The sequence below is a fragment of the Notechis scutatus genome, chromosome 1 (assembly GCF_049901735.1).
Source record: "Notechis scutatus isolate UNSWTSFEM ecotype Mainland chromosome 1, rNotScu1.2, whole genome shotgun sequence".
Classification (NCBI taxonomy): domain Eukaryota; kingdom Metazoa; phylum Chordata; class Lepidosauria; order Squamata; family Elapidae; genus Notechis; species Notechis scutatus.
The window spans coordinates 148,468,892-148,491,262 of record NC_142009.1 but is presented as its reverse complement, the minus strand read 5'-3'; the positions used below and the strand labels follow the sequence as shown (position 1 = coordinate 148,491,262).

General features: G+C 41.3%; 1 protein-coding gene across 4 annotated transcripts in view; it reads left to right on the top strand.

Moving 5' to 3' along the window:
- The window catches only part of PAK5 (p21 (RAC1) activated kinase 5), a 131,151-nt gene extending 111,098 nt beyond the window's left edge, over positions 1-20,053 (top strand). For 2 of the 4 annotated variants that reach the window (XM_026668410.2, XM_087948461.1), the window contains 6 exons: positions 901-1,395; positions 6,055-6,188; positions 8,908-9,034; positions 11,289-11,414; positions 16,198-16,332; positions 17,292-20,053. In XM_026668410.2, coding sequence (XP_026524195.2) covers positions 901-1,395; positions 6,055-6,188; positions 8,908-9,034; positions 11,289-11,414; positions 16,198-16,332; positions 17,292-17,447 — 1,173 coding nt within the window. In that variant the 3' untranslated portion in view covers positions 17,448-20,053. The remainder of the gene's footprint in view (positions 1-900; positions 1,396-6,054; positions 6,189-8,907; positions 9,035-11,288; positions 11,415-16,197; positions 16,333-17,291) is intronic. The other 2 variants (XM_087948463.1, XM_087948462.1) reach the window with 2 other exon arrangements.
- The last annotated feature ends 2,318 nt before the right edge of the window (positions 20,054-22,371 follow it).

Genomic DNA, 22,371 nt, shown 5'->3' with positions numbered 1-22,371 from the left:
TTAGCTCAGATCTATCTTCTGCTCTGGATGGAAAGCTCTTTGACTTGACTGGAGTCTGAGGGTTATACATCTTGAAAAGGAACCGGCCAGGATTTCCACATGAATCAGCTCTGTTGAAAATCAAATCAAAACGGTCCGTTCTATCAACAGCTCTCCAAAGCTTGAGGCCAGGGATTCTCCTCCTGTTAAACAATATTAAACAATATTGATGAGAAAGACCAGTTTGAAGGACATGAAATCTTTTTCATGCAAACCCATTTGTTTAACATAACAAATTTGGTGGGCCATGATACAGTGGTAGTATTCTACCAGTTTGGCCCAGTTCAGCCAAACTGGTAGTAAAAAAACGCTACCGGGTACGGCTAAACCAGTATTTCTGACTATCAGCTGGGTGACCATCAGCCGTGCCATGCAATTTAGATTAGCTAGAAAGCAGGAAATCATCAGCTGATTTCCCCCCGCTTCAAAATACATCTTTTCCCAGTGCTTCCCTGAGGCCCGCTAGGCCCAAAATGGGGCACCCCTGCCATGATACCCTGTTCCTAAATGACGACTGCTTGCAAGGCTGCCTAGTTTGGGCAATCAGAAGAATCCATGCTTTGAAAGCCAGTTCTGTGGGGAGTCTGTTGCTTCTCTCCCATCCTTGAACAAGGTCTTGTGCCCTGCTTCAGAAGACAACAAGTAAGCCTTTTAATAAAGGGGCAACGTTGTACTCATTGAACAAGACATCTTTAGAACTTGTGTTTCTAGAGGCATCCGAGCAGCTAGTAGTCAGTCTGACGGTGACGCACTTGAAGATGAAAGTTAAAAAAGGGTAAATGCTCGCCTCCCTCGTTAGCTCAGGGACACATGGTTGTAACAAAAAACAAAGTTAACCTTTTGATGTGCCTTTTTCCACAGCTGGATTATGATCGAGCACAGATAGTAGTAAGTCCACCCCTTTCTGGATCAGACACATATCCACGAGGCCCAACAAAGCTACCTCAAAGTCAGAGCAAAGCCACGTATTCAGGTAGTGGCTATCAATACTCCGCTATCTATCACAAATTCTCTCACTTTAACCACCAGCCTTCTCTGCAGCCGAGCTCACATTATACTTCCACAGCTTCTTACCCGAGCTCCCCCAGCATCACTTCGAGTTCTTATCCTCCGCCGAGCTGGGGTTCCTCCTCAGATCAGCAACCTTCAAGGGTGTCGCACGAGCAGTTCCGAGCAGCTTTGCAACTGGTGGTGAGCCCGGGGGATCCTCGAGAATATCTGGACAACTTTATCAAGATCGGGGAAGGCTCCACTGGTATTGTTTGCATCGCCACCGAGAAGCACACGGGAAGGCAAGTGGCCGTGAAAAAGATGGATCTCAGGAAACAGCAAAGAAGGGAACTGCTTTTCAATGAGGTAAGTCCTTCTGGAACCCTAAGAAGGTTCTTTCGTGCCCTTAATTTCTTTCCAGGCGGTACAGGTAGCCCTTGACTTAACCACAGTTCATTTAGTGATCGTTCAAAGGTACAACGGCGCTGAAAAGTGTGACTTAACGACCGTTTTTCACAGTTACAACCTTTGCAGCATCCTCATGATCATCTGATCAAAATTCAGTTGCTTGGCAACTGGTTCATATTTATGGCCGTTGAGATGTCCCAAGGTCCTCTAGATCAGGGTCCCCAACCACCGGCCGCGGACCGCACCGGTCCGTGGAGCATTCTGTACCGGGTCAGCAAAGGAAAAAAAATTAAAAAATGGCGGCTTTCTTCGCTTCGGTGAATGCTGCTGGGATCGGGATCAAGGACACAAATGAGAGAAGGGGAGGGAGGAAGCAACCAAAGCCTGTCCTGCTCTCTGGCTCAGTGGCTTCGGCTTCCTCCCGCCTCATTCCTCTCTCAGTCGCTCCTCTCGCTCCTCCACCAGCCCAGGAAGAAACTGCTTCAAAGAAGCCGGGGGTGGCTTTTCCTGTCGGCGCAGATCTCCAAGCGCTCGCCACCCCCCCCCGCCGCCAATCATCCAGGTTCATCCAGTGCCGTTCTGCCTGCAAGCCTGCTCGTTCGCTGGTAGTTTCGGAGCAGCTTCGGCTGAGAATAATAACTATTCGCCTCTTTTCTCAGCCGGCTGCTCCGAAACTACCAGAAACCAAGGCAGGCAGGCAGGCAGGCAGAACGGAGCACTGGATTGAACTGCTGGGCGGCGGGCGGGCGGGTGAACGGGCGCTTCGGAGGATCCAAACCACCAGAAACAAAGGCAGGCAGGCAGAACGGAGCACTGGATTGAACCGCGGCCGGCGGGCGGGGCGGGGGTGAACGGGCGCTGGAGAAGCTGCGCTCCGAAACCACCAGAAACGAAGGCAGGCAGGCAGAACGGAGGATTGAACCGTGGGCGGGGGTGGGGGTGAACGGGCGCTTTGGGGAAGCTGCGCCGACAGGAAAAGCCACCTGCCGGCTTCTTTTGAAGCAGTTTCTTCCTGGGCTGGTGGAGGAGCGAGAGAGCGACTGAGAGAGGAACGAGGCAGACACCTGAGGGATGAGGCTGAGGGAGGGAGGGAGACACCTGAGGGATGGGGCTGAGGAAGGCAGGGCCGAGAGGCGAGGCTTCTCAGCCGTCCTGCAGGGACTATCTGTCGCTCAGGGTTGCAATGAGGAGGCATTGGCGTTCCCTGATCTTGGTGAGTTTGTTGGCAGATGCGTTTTATTACCCACTAGGTAACAACATCAGATGTCACCTAGTCAGATAATGAAACGCCTGCAAGCAAACCATCAAACTCGGACACCCCGGTCCTTGAAAAAGTGTTTCTGAGTGAAACTGGTCCCTGGCACAAAAAGGTTGGGGACCACTGCTCTAGATCACCTTTTGCAACCTTCTGATGTCAGTGGGGAAGCCAGATTCACTTAACAATCGGGTTACTAACTTATGAACTGCAATGATTCACTTAACACCTGTGGCAAGAAAGGGGCGAAACTCACTTAACAAATGTCTCCCTTAACAGAAACTTTGGCCTCAATTGTGGTCATAAGTCAAGGACTACCCTGTATATCTCAATCTGAAAGCTCTCAGTGCAGAGATGTTAATGCAATATACTTGTTAGACTGTTAACTGTAAACCAGGAAAACCTGATTTTCACTCAACTTCAGAATTCCCTGGTCAGTCATTATCTCTCAAGCTCACTTTCCTTGCAAAGTTTTAAAGAAGAGGCCAGCCCTTATATAGTCAGAGTAAGGCAGACCCTACCAATTTACCCTACCAATGACATACAGCATCTTGTAGCATCACCCTACCATCACTGATGCCATATAGAAGCTGCACTCCTTACTGTTAGCACAATTGACTGTATGACTCAAAAAGATGTTGTAAGTTGTTACTAGAGGGATGAACTGTTGGTGGCAGATGTGAGGAAAAAAGAACTTTTTAAAGCCTGCATCCTAAAAACAGTCAATCGCTTTCAGCTTCAATTCATAATATTGTCCCACGATTAACCTTAAACTAAAATTCAGCAGACAATCCAGTCAATTTCCTACATGATGAAGAATGGGGTAAGCAACTTGCTTTTGATTCTGGTGACAAAATGTTTCTGGTTTTGGTAAACCCTGACAGTGAGAATAAAATGGGAATGGGAAGAATAAAAATTGAGATGTTAAAATATCCCAGAAGATGGACATATTCTCATTTAAGATACATTAAAAGCATAAATAAAGTTATATCTTGCTTTGAATTTGTCCCTACTTTCAGAGCAGATGCCACCCATTTGTTCTAATATCTAGAGCAAATTGTAACCTTAATAAACAGTTTAAAATGAAAAGCCACACACTTGCCATCAAAGGGAAATTTCCTATGTGCCAAAATAGAATCTTATTCGATAGAGAAGGATTAATTAGATTCATGACATTGATTTAAATGAATGAAAAAAGTCAAATAAGGTGAAGTATCAGCTTCAGCTCAGATATGGATAGTGTTTAATTTCTCACCATAGTTTTAGCAGGAATCTGGATGTTTAGGATTTTGAGAACAGTAATTACTTTGCTTTGTTTTTGTTTTTCCTGTTGGCTGAGCAGAGAAGAATAAACATGAACACTAATTAATGCCATCCAGGATATTTTATCTTCACACACTATCAGAGCAAATATTATACTCTGGGATTGAAAGTAAAGGATGATCCACATATATAGAAGTCAATATGCCTTGGTTTGGCCAACTGGAACATGCTACTGTCTTCCTGTGATGTGTTATTTTCATATTTAGGTCCAGCTTTTTAAAACGGTAAAGAATCAGACGTAGATACAACTACAAATTTTATAAAGAGTTCACAGAAAGCAATTGTCAGTTCCATTGATACCAATCCAATAGCACAACTGAGAGCATCAGTTCTAGAGTCTTCTGAATGGACAAAAAGAGAGGAAGTTTTATGTGGCCACTTCAGATACAACCCGTGAACAATATGACACCATTAAACATGGTCACAAGGTGTGACTTTTTTCTTTCTAACGCATAAGGACAAGTCTGCATTTGGCAATGTCTCAGGCAGCAATATTCAACAAAGATACAGTATACCTGCAATAGCAGCAGAAAAACATGTTTTTAAAAAATTGCTAGCACTGGAAGAATTTGAAAAGGAGCTGCTGCGCTAGCCTATCCAGAAAGCAACATGCTATTTATGTGACTTGGAACATTCAAAAGAGTATTGCTTTGAAAAGGTGTGTGTGTGTGTATGTATATATGTATATGTATATGTATATATATATATATATATGTGTGTGTGTGTGTGTGTATATATATATATATATATATATATATATATATATACATATACATATACATTTATACTTACACACATACACACATATACACATATACATATATACACACACATATATATATATATATATATTATCGGGTATTTTCCACATCATATATAGTTGTGCTTTTAAAGTTTGCTTTTAAAGTTGTAGCAACGTTTCGACAGAATCTCATCTGCCATCATCAGGCTTCTGTATTGTGTTCTGACAATACAGTCTGACTCACAGACGAACACAATACAGAAGCCTGATGATGGCAGATGAGATTCTTCCGAAACGTTGCTACAACTTTAAAAGCACAACTATAATGATGTGGGAAAATACCCGAACAAAGCTGAATACCATACATGTAAGTACCCGTGAAAACTTAAGAAAACATATACATATACATATACATATACATATACATATACATACATACATACATACATACATACATACATACATATATTTCTGAAGTAGGGACAATAGCAATAGCACTTAGACTTATATACTGCTTTACAGTGCTTTATAGCCCTCTCTAAGCAGTTTACAGAGTTAGCATATTTCCCCTAACAATTTGGATCCTCATTTTACCCACCTCGGAAGGATGGAAGGCTGAGTCAACCTTGAGCCCTGTCAGGATTGGACTGCTGGCTGAGGGAAGAGTTTGCCTGTAATACTGATTCTAACCACTGCACCCCTGTGGTTTATATATTCTCATCTGCAGGCAGCTGGCAGGCAGCAAAAGTGGCCTGCAGTACTGCACTCTAACCACTGCGCCACCGTAGCTCAAAGATCATCCTATTCAGCAAAAACAGTGTGGCACCCTTCCAAAGACCAATGTAAGCCAACCTTTTCCCCAAAGCCTGCTTGTTCAAATGCAGAAGGATCAGGTGCAGCGAGCTTTTGCTGATGATTCGGTCAACAGATGTCAAGATCCTATTATCATCCATAATAGCTGTTGACAAGGCTGTTTTCCTTTTTCCTGCATGAGTGATCGTGCCTGTCCTAAATTACAGTTTTACACACCCGGTACATGTAGGAGAGCCTGTATCCCCCCTTTTTTTAACCAGATTGATTTCTATATATGAAGAAAGAGATGGATCCAACAATAATTCTATCTAGGCTCATTTCCACCCCAGAATTTCATTTCTAGCCGGTCTGAACTCAACATTAGTCTACTGAGAATTAGCCTCCAAATATGAATGACAGCATTGAGCATTCTCTCCCATTTGGCGTATATTAGCAGGGAAGCCCCTGGATTGTGCTGCCTTGTCAGCCTCTGCTCTTCTTCTAGGTTGTTATCATGAGAGACTATCACCATGAGAACGTGGTCGACATGTACAACAGTTACCTGGTGGGAGACGAGCTCTGGGTGGTGATGGAGTTTCTGGAAGGCGGTGCTTTGACAGATATAGTGACTCACACACGGTAAGTTTGTCCTGCGGCCAAGTCCCGCCTTCTGGCCATTTGATGTTTCACAGAAAACCACTGCCAAGGGAGCATTGCCAGTGCCCTATCTGTAAGATGAGGGAGCTGAAGCAGATGAGGTCTCTCTCTCTGCTGAAAAGAATGAAACTTCCCCCAGGCAGAGCCTTGCATGAGCCTCTAAATCCCCACTGGCCTCTCGTGCAAAGGGGGATACTCTGAAGGCAGGGCAGAAAGCGCCCCTTTCCTTCACTCTTTCGTCCTTTGCAACGACGGGAACAAAGGAGGAGGAAGAGGGAGAAGTGCAGACTTGGGCATCTTCCATTTCGGTTATTCACACTGATGCCCTCAGCGGTTTCTATAGCAACCTTGGAAGTTGTTAAACATGTTTTGTGCCAGTATCGACGGATAAAACTGTATCGTAATGAAGGAGAGATGCATGCTGGTTTGACAGGTTTAATTTCCAGAGTGGATGCATTCTATCCCGAATCTTTCTCAAATCCCACCTTTCCTCTGTTGAATGAAAATAATAGACTGTTAAATGCATAAAGGAAGCTCCTTTGGCATGCTTTAGAACAGTTCTTCCCAAATTTAGATAAATTACCAAAAATTGGGTTAATGTGATTTTTCTTGGGTAACGACACATGAACTCATTACCCATCATACTTAAATTGACTTCAAGATTGCCACATGCAGTTATGATTCTTGACTCTTGATGAATGTATCTTTTCTTTTATGTACACTGAGAGCATTTGCACCAAGACAAATTCCTTGTGTGTCCAATCACACTTGGCCAATAAAGAATTCTATTCTGTTCTACTCTACTCTACTCTACTCTACTCTACTCTACTCTACTCTACTCTACTCTCTCTAAAATATATTTGGAAATCTGCCAGAGTTTTCCTATTAAAACAAACATTGTTAAAATTACCAATGGTGATTTGTTGAAATGACATAAAGATCATTCCATCATATCATTTTTATTTCATTTATCTATCGAATTTGTAAACAGCTTATCTCCCTCATAGAGGGAACCTAGGCAGCACACAAATCGAATGTTAAAAACGTAAAAAAGTGACTACAGAAATTTAAAATACAGGCAAGGACAGTTCAGTCTAATGCAGGTGGTCCTTGAGTCCCGCACATTCGTTCAGTGACTGTTCAGATTTACAACTGTGCTGAAAGAAGGAACTTATAGCTGGTCCTGGAAGTTCAATAAGACTTTCTGATAAGTAATTTTGAATAACGAAGGAAGAACTTTGGGAAACACTGCTGTAAAGGATGAAGACATAATTTAGTTGAATATTTCCTGTACATTTCATGATGTACCTGTATCCCAGTAAATCAGTTAAAACAGTTTTCAGTAGTTAAAGTGGCCTCTTTCTTCTCCTAACAAAATACTGTCTAGCTTCCAATGACTTTATATTCTTGAAAAACAGAGGAGAAACCTGAAAGAGCAGCCAATCTAAAAGAGGATTAATAAACTGTTTATGTTTACAACTTTGCTCTACAAAAAAAAACAAAAACCTTGAGCCAAACCAGGAAAATAAATAAATCAATAAATCTAAAAGGGCAGCTGTCTTAAATAAAAGACAGTCCTTTGCATAGGGCCACTGTGTAGTTGAGCTTGACACCTGCCTTATATTTTCCACTTTGAAATCAACCGTATTCTAAAACCATGCTAAAAGTCTCAGCAAGCGCAGAAAGTTTAAGGCCAGGACTATACGTGTGTGTGTGTGTTCGGAGGTTTTCATTTTGTGTTTTGAATAGCAAATTGTTGTGTTCTAAAAAGGGGGCCTTCTCTCATTTGCTTTATGACTTTTATTTGTGGAACCAGGGTTATTTTTAAGATTGGTTTCAGCCCACATTTTAAAAATTCCCCTTGCTTTCACTAAGGGCTATTTTCTGAAATATTAGTCACCAGGCCAATATTTTGGCAGGCGTATAATTGCAAACAGATGTTTGCAGAAAGCTCTTCCTTAAATGCTGTCATTAGGATTAGATTCATTAGATGCGCTCCTTAATTGCTGTTTGAACATTATAGGACCTTCCTAGAAGATTGGATCAAAGCATCTGCAATTTTTACATAAAGATCATGTTACCATGGGGTGAAATGTTAATCCTATTGGGTGAGCTATTCGTGACCTGAACTGCAGTACCACATTAACTGCATTAGCCATTTTCACCTGGGTGCCATTGGGAGTTTCTACCATGTTCCAATTGGACATGGTCTACTCCCCATCCCATTTTTAGGGGTGCAATGACCTCCCGACCTCAAGCTATCACTGCTGTATTTGCCAGACCAGCTTGGTCTCCATAGGTGCCCTTCAGTAACTCATCTCAAAAACTTTGCATTTGTAGATGGGAGGAGGAAAAACATGCAAGTTCTCAGGAGCCCATCTAGAGAATTTACTACAGAAGAGGTCGAGGGGATTTAGGAGGCGCCGTTCAGTTTCTTTTATGATAGATAGTAATATCGGGGAAAGCTTAATGCTGCTCTACTAGACAAATAGGCTTTTTGAAATCAGCAGTGACATACTTTCTAATTTGTAAGGTATCCCTCAGGAAAAAAAAAAGGCTGAGTGTTTTTCACTGCTTATTTTGAAACGTTGGGAATATTTTCTTTAGTGTTAACTTTTGTAGTGACTTTTGGGGGGAAACTGTATCTCAGCAGTAAACATACAATGACATTTCTCTTCCTATATCACCTGCTGAATTCCAGAATGAATGAAGAACAGATTGCTACTGTTTGTTTGTCTGTCCTAAGAGCACTGTCCTACCTTCACAATCAAGGAGTTATTCACAGGGATATAAAGAGCGACTCTATCCTTCTCACTAGTGATGGGCGAGTAAGTATTTGTCATTTTTTTCTAGCCTTGTTTTTTTTTTTAATTGGGACCACTGTCAAAGTACAGATGACTTCGGTAACATGTTAACAACCTGTCCATGAAATTTACCCTGCTTGCCTGCAGCTTTCATCATTTACCCAGAGACATGGGGAAATTTGTTCAGCCTGAATTTATATATGAACTGCCCTGGTTCATATCAGTCTGTGAGTCAAAATCCTGACAATTCAGAACGTTGCATTGGGATTTCAACTAAAAGAAACAAACAAATGTGCTTATCGCAGACAAATAAATGATGTTAGAAACGTCGAACATGTAAAAACCAAGAAAAATCAAGACAAAGATACATAAATTAGGAGGCTTGCTTTATTATTATTTTGTGTAGTGGAGAGATTTGCTGAAAAGCATGCATGCAGATTTTCATAACGGTTTCATTATTTTTGCAAGATTTGCCAAGTGTTGCAGTAATGCACCAACGCAAATGCCCTACCAAATAAAATAAATAAAATATAATAAAAACTGAGTAAAATCAAAATGGACAGATTCATCTATTCTGATTTGCAAATTGCATGTATTCAGGGAGGATATTAAACTTACATCAAAAAGAAGAGAATACCATTTTGAATGCTTTTTGGCTGGTTTCCCATGATCTTTGCTCAATAATATGCACACAATGCCTCATTATGTTCATTGTCTGCGGCGTACATTTTGTCGTGAACAGTGGTATAATCATCTGATTCTACCGCCCCCACCACTTTAAAACCATCTTTTCTATATTTCAAGATGCAGAAGATGGGCAAAAGTTTCCTCTGCTCCTCAATAAAGGGAAATTGATCTGGCATTCAAAAATATCCATTGTTTTGTTTCCCTTTCATGGTATAAAAAGAACCTTTGTTTATTCCGTGGATGGCTGGGCTATGGTTTTATAAATAGTAGCAATCATTTCTAATTTTTATTTGATTGGTGTTGAATTAAGAAGCAGCAAAAAAGGCATGAAAAGTAATGCCAAAATAAGATAAACAGTGCCACAAATAAAATGTGAGGCACCATTCGTACAAACATTTAGAAAGCTTCCTTATTAATTACTTTGATAGCTCCCTGTTCTGATCTCAGGCTGCATCCTGACATGATAAATGAGCTGCTAACCTGATCTAATCCACTTTAGTCCCATGACTCAAGGCTCAGTCATTATTCTGCTTCAGGCACAGGAAAGTGGGGAGGGGGGGTGTCTTGATTATTTTTGCCCTGAGTTAATACAGGGAACCTTTTCATTTGTTTCAGGTATGAACCAAGCAAACTTGTTCTATATGTATTAATTGATGGCATTTGAAGACATCATCTCCCCCCCTCAAACAAAGAATACAAGAAATTGAGGAAATCTCACACATATTTTTATACTGCTAGTTAGAGACAGTTTTTATCCTCTTGATATTATTACAATAAACTGTTTGAAAGTTGTTTGAAGCTAGTAGCAGTTCATAGTAATAAACAAGAACATTTGTATTAAGGTTGCATTCTAATTTATGTTTGCATTTCTCAGTTTCTGTTTCATTAATCAATTTTGCAGTTTTCTGAATTTTGTGAGACAGTTCTGTTAAAACTACTAACTCTAGGAGCATGCAATTGGAAACCTCTACATTGTGCATGGAAAAGGAACAGCAGGAAACATCCTGTCAAAATAATTCTTTCCACAAACTAGAGAAAAAGTTCCCTTAGTAAGAGTAAATAAGAGGTAGGCAAGACAATGCTTTCGTTGTGATCAGCTGAAAAACAATTAAGTTTATCATCAGGCAGAAAGTATTTAAACTAAAAAAAATAATATAATTTAATTGGATGGGGAACTTACTGCCTAACAACTTTTATCATCTTCACCCAATTCCATTTGGCTCTTAGTGAATTGCTCTCTGAATACCTCACTGCTATTGGCCTTGAAATATTGGTCCTGAAATAGTCTTCTGGCAAGTGCTTCCTATTCTGCTTGGTAGAGGAAGCACAGAGAGTAGAAGAAAGAATATCCTTTTCATCACTGAAAATTTATCCAGGTGATAATTTTGTTCCATTAATTACCGGTGGCCACTGCATCTAGCATCAGTCAACAATTCCAGTTGATACAAAGTTTCTGTCCTACATTGGAAAATGGGTTCCCCATCTGAATATGTTAAGCAATCCAAATTATGGATCTGTTCAACAAATGAGAATAATATTCACTATCCACTTGTTTAATTCTGCACTGCATGATGTGTTATTTATCATTCAGATAAAGCTGTCAGACTTCGGATTCTGTGCCCAAGTTTCAAAAGATGTTCCAAAAAGAAAGTCACTTGTCGGAACCCCATACTGGATGGCCCCTGAAGTGATTTCAAGACTGCCTTATGGAACTGAAGTAAGCGAAACGATGGTCTTGCTCCATTCAGCAACATAGGTTATCTTTGGAAAACAATAATCTCCTTTTAAATATTTATTTGTTCAAAGAAATTCAGCTTGAACATATTTCTTCCAGTCTGGATCCAGACAGGGATATATTACTGAGTTGGATTTGATTACACAATGGCCTTTGGTGGGCTCAGGATGGAGGTAATGGTACTGGCACTTAAGACTTATATACCACTTTACAGTGCTTCACAGCCCTCTCTAAGTGGTTTACAGAGTCAACATATTGCCCCCAACAACAATCTGGGTCGTCGTTTTACCCACCTCAGAAGGATGGAAGGCTGAGTCAACCTTGAGCCTGGTGAGATTGGAACTGCCAAATTGCAGGCAGCTGCCAGTCAGCAGAAGTAGCCTGCAGTACTCCACTCTAACCACTCTGCCACCATTGCTCATATCATGCATTCATCCTGGCCCCTTTTTGACCTGTTGGTGCACTACCATCAACCAGGGTATCTTTCTGGATTGATTCAGGGAGTTATGAGCAGGAGGCATGGTGTTATAGAACTTCCCTTCCTCCTTCCAGGCTTGGGTTGGATGAGATGGGTCTAGAACTGGAAATGGACCATCTGGACTTAATCCAGGATGCAGTGCAGGGATAGTTATTTCATACATAACTTTATGACTCTTACAATTCCGCAAGAAAGACAATGAAAACCTGATTCTTTCCTTGGTGACTTGAATCAGGATGATTGGAGTTCCTGTCCAGAGAAGCACAACAAATTTGTGCTCCCTGATTGGCAATTAATGATAGTTTCTTGGTTGTTTTTTTTTGCTACTAATTGCTAACATTATGTTTGGTTTATTGTACATCATCCAGAGCCGCATTGCTTGAACAGCCATATAAATGCTATAAATAAATGAAAAACAAATAAGAAATAGTCTCTTTGAGCAGTTCCCATAAAATTGATAAAAATAAGATTGTCCCTCTCTTCAAATACCGTGTTTCTCATATAATAAGGCCGGGTCTTATTTTTTTTTTTTGAGCCCCGAAAAAATGGCTAGGCTGTCTTTTCGGGGGTGACTTAATTCCCCCCCTTGCATCTTTGGGCGGGCGGGCAGCAATGGCTTGGATGTTGACCTTGGCGTTGGTGGGGCACTTCATATCGGGGTCAACGCAGGCAGCACCATATCCGGGTGTGCAACAAAAGTACTTCCTAACGGCAACCATTCCCCCCACCATTTCGCATGTTTTAATATAGGCCTTAATTTGGGGGGAGGGGCTTAATTTCATTTCATGCCTATAAAACATGCTGGGACTTCCTATTGGGGGAGGCCGTATTGTTGGAGAAACAGGGTAATATGTTTAATTTGGTTACTGAATTAATCATTTTCTGGCTTCATATAATACATCAATCCATAAAGAAACAAGTGGGGTTGAATTGCATACTCACATTAATGCACACAAACCGTGAACGAAGTTAAGGCTCACCAGGTTTATTAAGCATTATATTTGAATACATTTGCTAGGTCTTTGTGTGACCAGGGTTTGCATGTTGCATGAGCATAGTCACTGTCTGAACAACATCACACAAAAGAAAAAAAAAAGGGCAGCCTTTAAGAGAAATAGTGAATCAAGCAAATAGCCCTCAAAATTGCATGATAATTTTTAAAATGAAAACTTTTGGAGAAAGAAAAAGTTGAATATCCTGGTTTGCTAAGATAAGAAGTGCTTCTCTGTTGCAACCTGATATAACGATTGTTTTCAGGTGATTGTTGAAGAAGTGCAGGATCTGGTCCAGAACATTAGTTATAAGAAGAGTTGTAGTGAGCCCGTTTCCATCTCTTTCTGTGTTGCACTTTTGGGCCCATTCTGAGTTCTCAAAACAGATGAGGTAATTAGACATTGAGCATAACAGGACATATTTCAATCTTGCCACAAAGAAAGTATTTTGTGAACTTATGATCTGTGCTATCACTGCAGGGTCCCACAACTGCTATCACTGTTGTATGACAATCATTGCAAAAAAAAAAAAGACTCAAAAAGATTGTCAAAAAGACCATCATTGCAAAAAAGACTCATACTATTTTCCATTGCATTTTACTCCATATTCCCTGGGAATAGACCCTGCATGGAAAAAAATACACTGCTCAAAAAAATAAAGGGAACACTTAAACAACACAATGTAACTCCAAGTCAATCACACTTCTGTGAAATCAAACTGTCCACTTAGGTAGCAACACTGATTCAATTTCACATGCTGATGTGCAAATGGAATAGACAACAGGTGGAAAGCATAGGCAGTTAGCAAGACATCCCCAATAAAGGAGTGGTTCTGCAGGTGGTGACCACAGACCACTTCTCAGTTCCTATGCTTTCTGGCTGATGGTTTGGTCACTTTTGAATGCTGGCAGCGCTTTCACTCTAGTGGTAGCATGAGGCAGAGTCTACAACCCACACAAATGGCTCAGGTAGTGCAGCTCATCCAGGATGGCACATCAGTGCAAGCTGTGGCAAGAAGGTTTGCTGTGTCTGTCAGTGTAGTGTCCAGAGCATGGAGGCGCTACCAGGAGACAGGCCAGTACATCAGGAGACGTGGAGGAGGCCGTAGGAGGGCAACAACCCAGCATCAGGACCGCTACCTCCGCCTTTGTGCAAGGAGGGACAGGAGGAGCACTGCCAGACCCCTGCACAATGACCTCCAGCAGGCCACAAATGTGTATGTGGCTGCTCAAACGGTCAGAAACAGACTCCATGAGGGTGGTATGAGGGCCCGACGTCCACAGGGGGGTTGTGCTTGCAACCCAACACCGTGCAGGACGTTTGGCATTTGCCAGAGAACACCAAGATTGGCAAATCCGCCACTGGCGCTCTGTGCTCTTCACAGATGAAAGCAGGTTCACATTGAGCACATGTGACAGATGTGACAGGGTCTGGAGATGCCATGGAGAACGTTCTGCTGCCTGCAACATCCTCCAGCATGACCGTTTGGGCAGTGGGTCAGTAATGGTGTGGGGTGGCATTTCTTTAGGGGGCCGCACAGCCCTCCATGTGCTCGCCAGAGGTAGCCTGACTGCCATTAGGTACCGAGATGAGATCCTCAGACCCCCTGTGAGACCATATGCTGGTGCGGTTGGCCCTGGGTTCCTCCTAATGCAAGACAATGCTAGACCTCATGTGGCTGGAGTGTGTCAGCAGTTCCTGCAAGACGAAGGCATTGATGCTATGGACTGGCCCGCCCGTTCCCCAGACCTGAATCCAATTGAGCACATCTGGGACACCATGTCTCGCTCCATCCACCAACGTCACGTTGCACCACAGACTGTCCAGGAGTTGGGGGATGCTTTAGTCCAGGTGTGGGAGGAGATCCCTCAGGAGACCATCCACCACCTCATCAGGAGCATGCCCAGGCGTTGTAGGGAGGTCATACAGGCACATGGAGGCCACACACACTACTGAGCCTCATTTTGACTTGTTTTAAGGACATTACCTCAAAGTTGGATCAGCCTGTCGTGTTTTTTTCCACTTTAATTTTGAGTGTAACTCCAAATCCAGACCTCCATGGGTTGCTAAATTTGATTTCCATTGATAATTTTTGTGTGATTTTGTTGTCAGCACATTCAACTATGTAATGAACAAAATATTTAATAAGAATATTTCATTCATTCAGATCTAGGATGTCTTATTTTTGTGTTCCCTTTATTTTTTTTTGAGCAGTGTAGAAATTGCAAGTGCCTGTGTTTAACTTTAGCTTTACTAGTTTTGGAGTGGTACTTTACATGCAACTAATTCTAGATCGGACCCATTGTCAGTAAGAGCAGCTTACAGAAGGCAATTAATCATACTCTCTGTGGTTCATTGAGAGTTGTCCATCATTGCTGTTCCATTAAATTATTTGCAATGGTAGTTTGGTTTGCTGGGGAGGGGTGAGTTCCTGAATTCTGTTGTTGATGTGCTTATCTTATGAAGATTCCAGTAAAGTATTGTTAGGCAGAACATAATCAGAAAAAGTTCTAAATCCATTATGGCAAGTCTTTATTACCTAGAACAGCCAGACTATCTTAACATTAGCAGTCAACGAAATATTCTAATTAGTAGGATTAGCCAACTTGGACTGCAAACCCACCTAACTTCTAGGCAGCAGCAAGGAGTTACTATTTTCTGTAGCTAGTGGTTGCCAGGACCTTTGCACCTGAAATCTGAGGTTCCTGCTAATTATGGTAATCGCAGTAGCATTTAGACTTACATACTGCTTCACAGTGCTTTGCAGCCCCCTCTAAGGCTTTACAGCGTCAGCATATTGCTCCCAACAATCTGGGTCCTCATTTTACTGACCTCAGAAGGATGGGAGGCTGAGTCAACCTTGAGCCAGTGAGACTCGAACTGCTGAACTGGCAGTCAGCAGCCAGCAGAATTAGCTTGCAATACTGCATTCCAACCACTGCGCCATCACAGCTCCTATGCTCCATCTAGAACGATGTTGGCCTTTGTTACCATAGAAATACTTTCCAATACCAAGCTCACTCAAACAGGGTTTTTAAAGTAATATTTTGGTAGAAAATGCTGTTAGGTGAGAACAACAAGGCAATGTTAGCTACTGAAGTTAAACTTATGGCCAATTTTAAATCAGATGTGTGTTGCCAGCATCTTAAGGCAGACTCCTGCAATGCCAACCACAAATGACCTCTTTAAAAAAACCAAAAACAAATAGGGTAAAATGACAATCTGGATTAAACATTTGTATAAGGGTATGTTTTTAATGTAGCTTATTTGCACTGTAATCGGTTCTATGTTGCAGGTGGACATCTGGTCTCTTGGCATCATGGTGATAGAAATGATAGATGGGGAACCGCCTTATTTCAACGAGCCACCTCTCCAGGCCATGCGTAGAATCCGAGACAATGTGCCACCAAGAGTGAAGGACCTACACAAGGTGGGAATGCTCACCTTTCTTTTGAATCCTGGGCTTATCATTCTTCTCCAGCATCTTAGCTGAAATAGGTCCTGAACCTGAGACCGTAGAACAGCACCTAACCCCAAACTCACTGTTTATGTTCCCAGAAGTACCTCAACATGTAGACAACCAAGAAGACTGTTTCAAGCAAACAGGATGAGATGGTGCAAGTTTCCTTTCTCCCCATGCACAAGATTATGTGAGCCCATTTAGATGTCTAAGTGTAGGCTTAAGCTCAATTTAATATCTGCATTAATTTATATTTCAGTAGGATATTTACATAGAATGTTCTAAGCAGAAACAGTTGATATAAGTGCATTTCTCCTTCTATTTAACCATCACTCTTCTTCTATATTGTCTAAAAAAGGTGAACTATATGTAGCATTCAATTCTGTTAGCCATGCAAAACAGAAGGGTTTTGCACTGATATACTGTAGTTATACCTTATATTCCCAGTTGTCATGTTGTTTATTGATACAGAAAACGAATAATTTTTATACATAGAACTGTGTCATCCCCGATAAGAATGTGTGCATGAATACTTCTCCCCACAATAGCATCCTTTGAATTAATAGTAAATCCCCAAGAGGGTATAATGAAATAATAAAACCATACAAAAAAAGAAAGTTAAAAATGTCAGAAATATCAATCACACGCATTACATAAAACGGCAACAGCAGCAGCAACTACTACAGAAAAATACGCCAATGATTAATGCAGCATAGATTCAATTCAAAACTTGGGGAAACAGATACGTCTCCTGCTGGGACCAGCGATATTTCTCACCATGTAAATCATTGTCATGGTGTGATTGAGAGCAAGGGAATTATGTGTTAAATGAAAGACCTTTGAAAGCTGCATTTGGTCTGCGAGCCCCCCATCTTCTGAGGTGTGGTTTAGATGTTAGTGGCCTCACAGTGTCGTTTGGTCTTTCCTAGGTTTCATCAGTTCTCCGTGGATTTTTAGACTTGATGCTGGTGAGGGAACCTTCACAGAGAGGATCAGCACAAGAACTCCTGAGGCACCCATTTCTGAAACTGGCAGGGCCTCCATCTTGCATTGTGCCTCTCATGAGGCAGTATCGGCACCACTAAATTCGGCTGCTTTGGTTCATTCGTTTATCTGTTTTCCAGGAAACAAGTGAAGCAATTGAGGTTGGGTGCTGCCAAACCAGCAGCAAGCAGCAGTGATCCGGTGAGAAATATGCCACCGTTGACATGGCTCAGCACACCGTGAAGGAGTCACAGTGAAGATGTAACTTGACTAATTCCTGACACGTCGACCGTTAGTACTCCTAGGTGAAATGCACCACAGTTGGGATTTTTTTGGTTTGAGTCAGAACAAGAGGATATGATTTTAAACCATCCCGTTTGGGGTGAGGCAGGGGGGAACTTTCAGCATTACCCCAATGGAAGCCCAAACTTTTATTGCAGATCAAAGGAGAACTACACTTCTGCTTCAAAAGAGACACTTTTTTTCTGAATTTAAAAACAAAAATGAAAAAACAACCCAAGAAGCACTTTTTATCTCGGTTATAGCAGTGTGATGTATTTTGAAATGAATTTGTAATTTTCTGTACATTGCTTTTGATAATTTATGTACTTTGGTGTCATAGTTGCTAGTGGAGGTGATCGGTATTACTTAGCAAGTATTAGAGTGAGAGCTTTCCGACTTTTTAAAAATCTCTTTTGAAGAGATACAAACATACATGCACACGCACACACGTGCAGCTTGGAATGTTGATTAGATTTGCTTATCTGTGCCAGGCAAACATGGCTTCATTTTGCAAATGTTCACATTGCTGGCCAATGCTGTATTCCCCCACAAAGAATTTCAAGATCCCAGTGTTGTTTTGAAGCAATAAGCACCTGGAAAAATCTATTCATGCTTATGGAAAAGGTTGTGTCACAATTCTGCATTCAGCGGATGAAAGTATCACATCTTTTGTGGTGGTAAGCATGTGATCAGTTAAGAGCAACAGAGGAGAAATCTGCTGATCAAGAAGAAATTTAGCTGGCTACCAATCACTGACATTTCTGGCTATGTACATTGAAATTACAACAAGTCAGTGAAAGATCTAGCAGTCATATTCACACTTGTTAAGCTTGCTGGTATTAATCTTTGTTAGTTTCTTTGTGAATTAGTTAGTTATGTGACACCAACCCACTTGATTAGATTATGAGTCCATAGGCTTAAAAAGGGGGTTAGTTAATGAACCAGGTTACGTGTGTTGTGTTAGTGCAACCTATACGGAGTGGCGTGTCCCATAGAGACCTATCTGATCTAGATCAAAAGTTATGGGACTTGTATTCCAGCAATGGATCCAGCCAGAGCTAACATTGGATGGTGCCAGATTGAAAATGAGACCAGTTTGGAAAGCAGACCAGTGTGTATGGTGCTAGATTGGGTAGCTTACTCCGTATGACTTGAGCTGAGGGGTTATGCTTCCATCTGAATTCCAGCAGCCCTTCCTTGTCCTGTGTTTATAAGTTGCCACCATGATTCACCATGTATCTGGGTGCCCATCCTGGATCTGGGCCACAGCACTAACATCTTCCCTGCTGTCCGCAAACAGTGGCTTCATGACCAGTACTTCCTTGTACCATCACACCACCCAAATGAAGTGCCTGGAACTATTGGTCTTTCTTTCCCTCTCCATACATTCTCTTTTGTCCCTCGTCCTTGTGGACTAACATCATGTCCTGTGACTTAAGGTCATCAAAGCAAATGCAGCTGCCATTGCACACTACTGAAAAGCCAGTATCTTCATCCATCTTTGGATAGGGTTGGAATCTTTCTTAAAACTGGGACATTCCAAGGAGCTGCTGCCTGTCATTGTAGCCACTCTTTAAGCTAGGCAGACCCACATTCACATATCCTTGGAGGCTTTGCACACTCCCTAGTTTAGGCTACTGAATGAAGAAAGTTGTATAGCACAGGGCAGACTTTCATCACGTTGCATCCCCTGCACTGCCCAATGCTGTGAACTTCCCACAAGTTGTAACCACATAAGCTGGAATTGAGCAGCAACCATAGTTCAGCAGACACTTGGGGTTGTTGCACACACAATGCTGGTTTTGAGTCTCCTTTTCTAGCTTCACATGTGACAGACACCCACTCAAGGCACCTGCGGGCAAGAGAATTTCTGCTTAGTCTTAGCAACATGGATATTGCTTCATTTGACTCCGTGCCAAGTCCAATGCCTCCCGTTTGTCTTCATTATTTTTATTTAGGCTTTAGAAGTCAACCACTAAGTGGGTGTTTTCTGAGTTTAAATCAAAAGTGTTGTAAAATTTGGTTAATGTGTTTTGCCATACAGGAGAAAAAGCTGTCTAAACCCCTTTGAAATGTTAATTCAGCAATGGCAACTACAATTAATCTTATGTTGCTTGTTTGGTAGATTTGCATGTTTACCATAGACCTGGAGAGATTTGCCTTTATTAAGCGCTCCATAATTATTTCAGTCAGTGGGAGGGGGTTATTTATTTATTCATTATGTATAACTTGAAAGCCATGTCTTTTCTAACTTGGATTTTGCTTTTCGTTTTGGGTTATTTTCACCTGATTTCACTTGAAGAAAACTGATCCTAAAACTAATGTCTCTGGATGGAGCATTTTGCATTGTGGTGGGCTTTAATTTTATCAGTAAGTTGGTTGATACCTATTATAATAAAAGAGAAGCCAACCCAAAAGTTAGAAAGTTGCTGATTTGTGAATGAGTTGTTAATGAAGAAGATATGTATTTTTTCCCATTCTATATATCACTTTTTTAAAAATTCAGGTTGGAACCCCACATTACATTGTATACATTGATACACTACCTTTCTTTGAATGTGCATTCGGTCCCAAGCTCTTTCATTAAGAGGTGCATAGAATTAAGGCATTAGGACATCTTGATTTGGGGGGCATTTTGTTTCCCACAGTCATCTTTTGATGGGAGGAGGCAAAGAAAGGAGGTTGTCATAATGCAAAAAGAATGGTATTGCATGGTACAGTAGACAGGATTGGGGTTTTCCTCTGTGGGTGGAGCGGAGTCTGTTTTAAGAGGGAAGCCATTTTAAGGTTTATACAAATTATCATTTCATTCCCATTAAAAATGGTGTGACTACATGGTGGCGCAGTATTGCAGGCTAATTCTGCCGACTGCCAGTAGTTCAATCCTGACTGGCTCAAAGTTGACTCAGCCTTCCATCCTTCTGATATGGGTAAAGCGAGGACCCAGACTGTTGGGGGCAATATGCGGACTCTGTAAATCTCTTAGTGAGAGCCGTAAAGCAATATGAGGTAATATATATATAAGTCTAAGTGCTATTGCTAATTATATTTATTTACACACACATACAATGTACAGGTTACCCAACTTTCAACTAATTTTGTTGTACTAGGATTTCATGAACAATAGGTGCTACATAAGGTCCTGCAATTTTGTGTTGCCCATCTTTATTTTAGGTAATTTTCAAGACTCTATTCTGAAGAATATGGTTTATAGTCAGGGTTGATAACCCCATAGATGATGCTGGGATTGGCTACCGGTAGAAGCAATCGTGACGGGGCAGCGGTTACAGTTATATGCATCACTCCACCTATTGTTCAGCCTTCTTCAGAGAGCTTAGTGTCCCAAATGTGGCAGGTGATGATGACTCATTGGCAGTGTTGAAATAAGATTTGGGTATATTGCTTTGCTGTAAATTCATAATAAATTGCATCTTACTAATTATTCAGATTGTTTACATAGAAAGCTTGCACGCTGTGACAAGTCAAGATTTCTGACCATGGCTTGTTGAATAAGCCATACTCATTTTCCCATCTAGTATTAGGACACCACCTTTTTCAGGCTGTGAACAACATTTACTTTGAATGGTTCAATAAGGATAGCACACCTCCAAATCAACATGCCCTTAAACCAGATGCTAAGTGATTTAATGCAATGTTAAATACAGTTAATTGTTTCTCAATTATTTGGTATAATTTTCTTTTCATGTATTTGCTGGAAATATAGAAGGGCTCTGGACTTCTGTTGCCCAAGTTGAGAAGGGCACATGGTATTTGAGCCATGGATTATGCATCCACATGCCCAGATATCATAACTGGGATGCAAATGCTAATTTAAAATGACCACAAGATGGCAGCAAAGGCCTAAAGAAAACACTGATATCTAGTGGTCATTCAAAGCTTTACAGAATTTATCTGCTGAATATAACTCCACATTGGTAACAGGAAGGGCATCCAGCCAGTAATCACTCAGCTCCATTCAGTTGCTCAGACTCCACCCGGCAAGGGATTATGGGCTCATTAAAAGAAGAAAGAAAAGATTCAAAGCTTTACAGGCCAGATACAGTGATGGACAAACTATAGTGGCAGTCACTCATAATACTAAACCAACCCAGCATTAAGGATTGATGCCTTAAATCAGGGATCAAGGTCAGCCATACTACTGTGTGGTAACTGCATTCCAAGATTTCAGAGTTATTTTTCCTAGGGCAGGTCATGTTGGGCCTTTTAATGCTGCTCTGAACGACTTTGAGAAAAAAATATATACTCTGGCTACCTGACGCCAGAAAGAAAAAATAAACTTTTATCATGGCAGGAGAAAAATGTATGAAAGAGCTTTGACAATTACACTATAAATCCTGCCAGGATAATCCATATATAGAAATCCATACTCCTAAGTAACCATGGACCCACATCGTTTGTCTTTCAGAGTGAAAGTCTATTATGAAAGAGTCTCTGACTTCTGCAAAGCCTCGAAAACCTCTCTTTGATCAACGTCCATGGAAAGGACTCCTTCTAAACTGCTTCATGAAGCAGGGTCCCGTCTTTCTCTGTGTGTGTGAGTGTGTGTCTAATGATGATGAAGACGACTCTGTTGTATTGTTTTATAAAAAATTGTTTCCATGAAACCCTGTTTTAAATCATTTCTGTATATTGTCTTTGAAGAGAACGATCAGTTGTAAGCATTTGATTTCATCTGTATACTGCTGCAATAATGCGAGGTTTATTTATTTTCTGATTTATAGG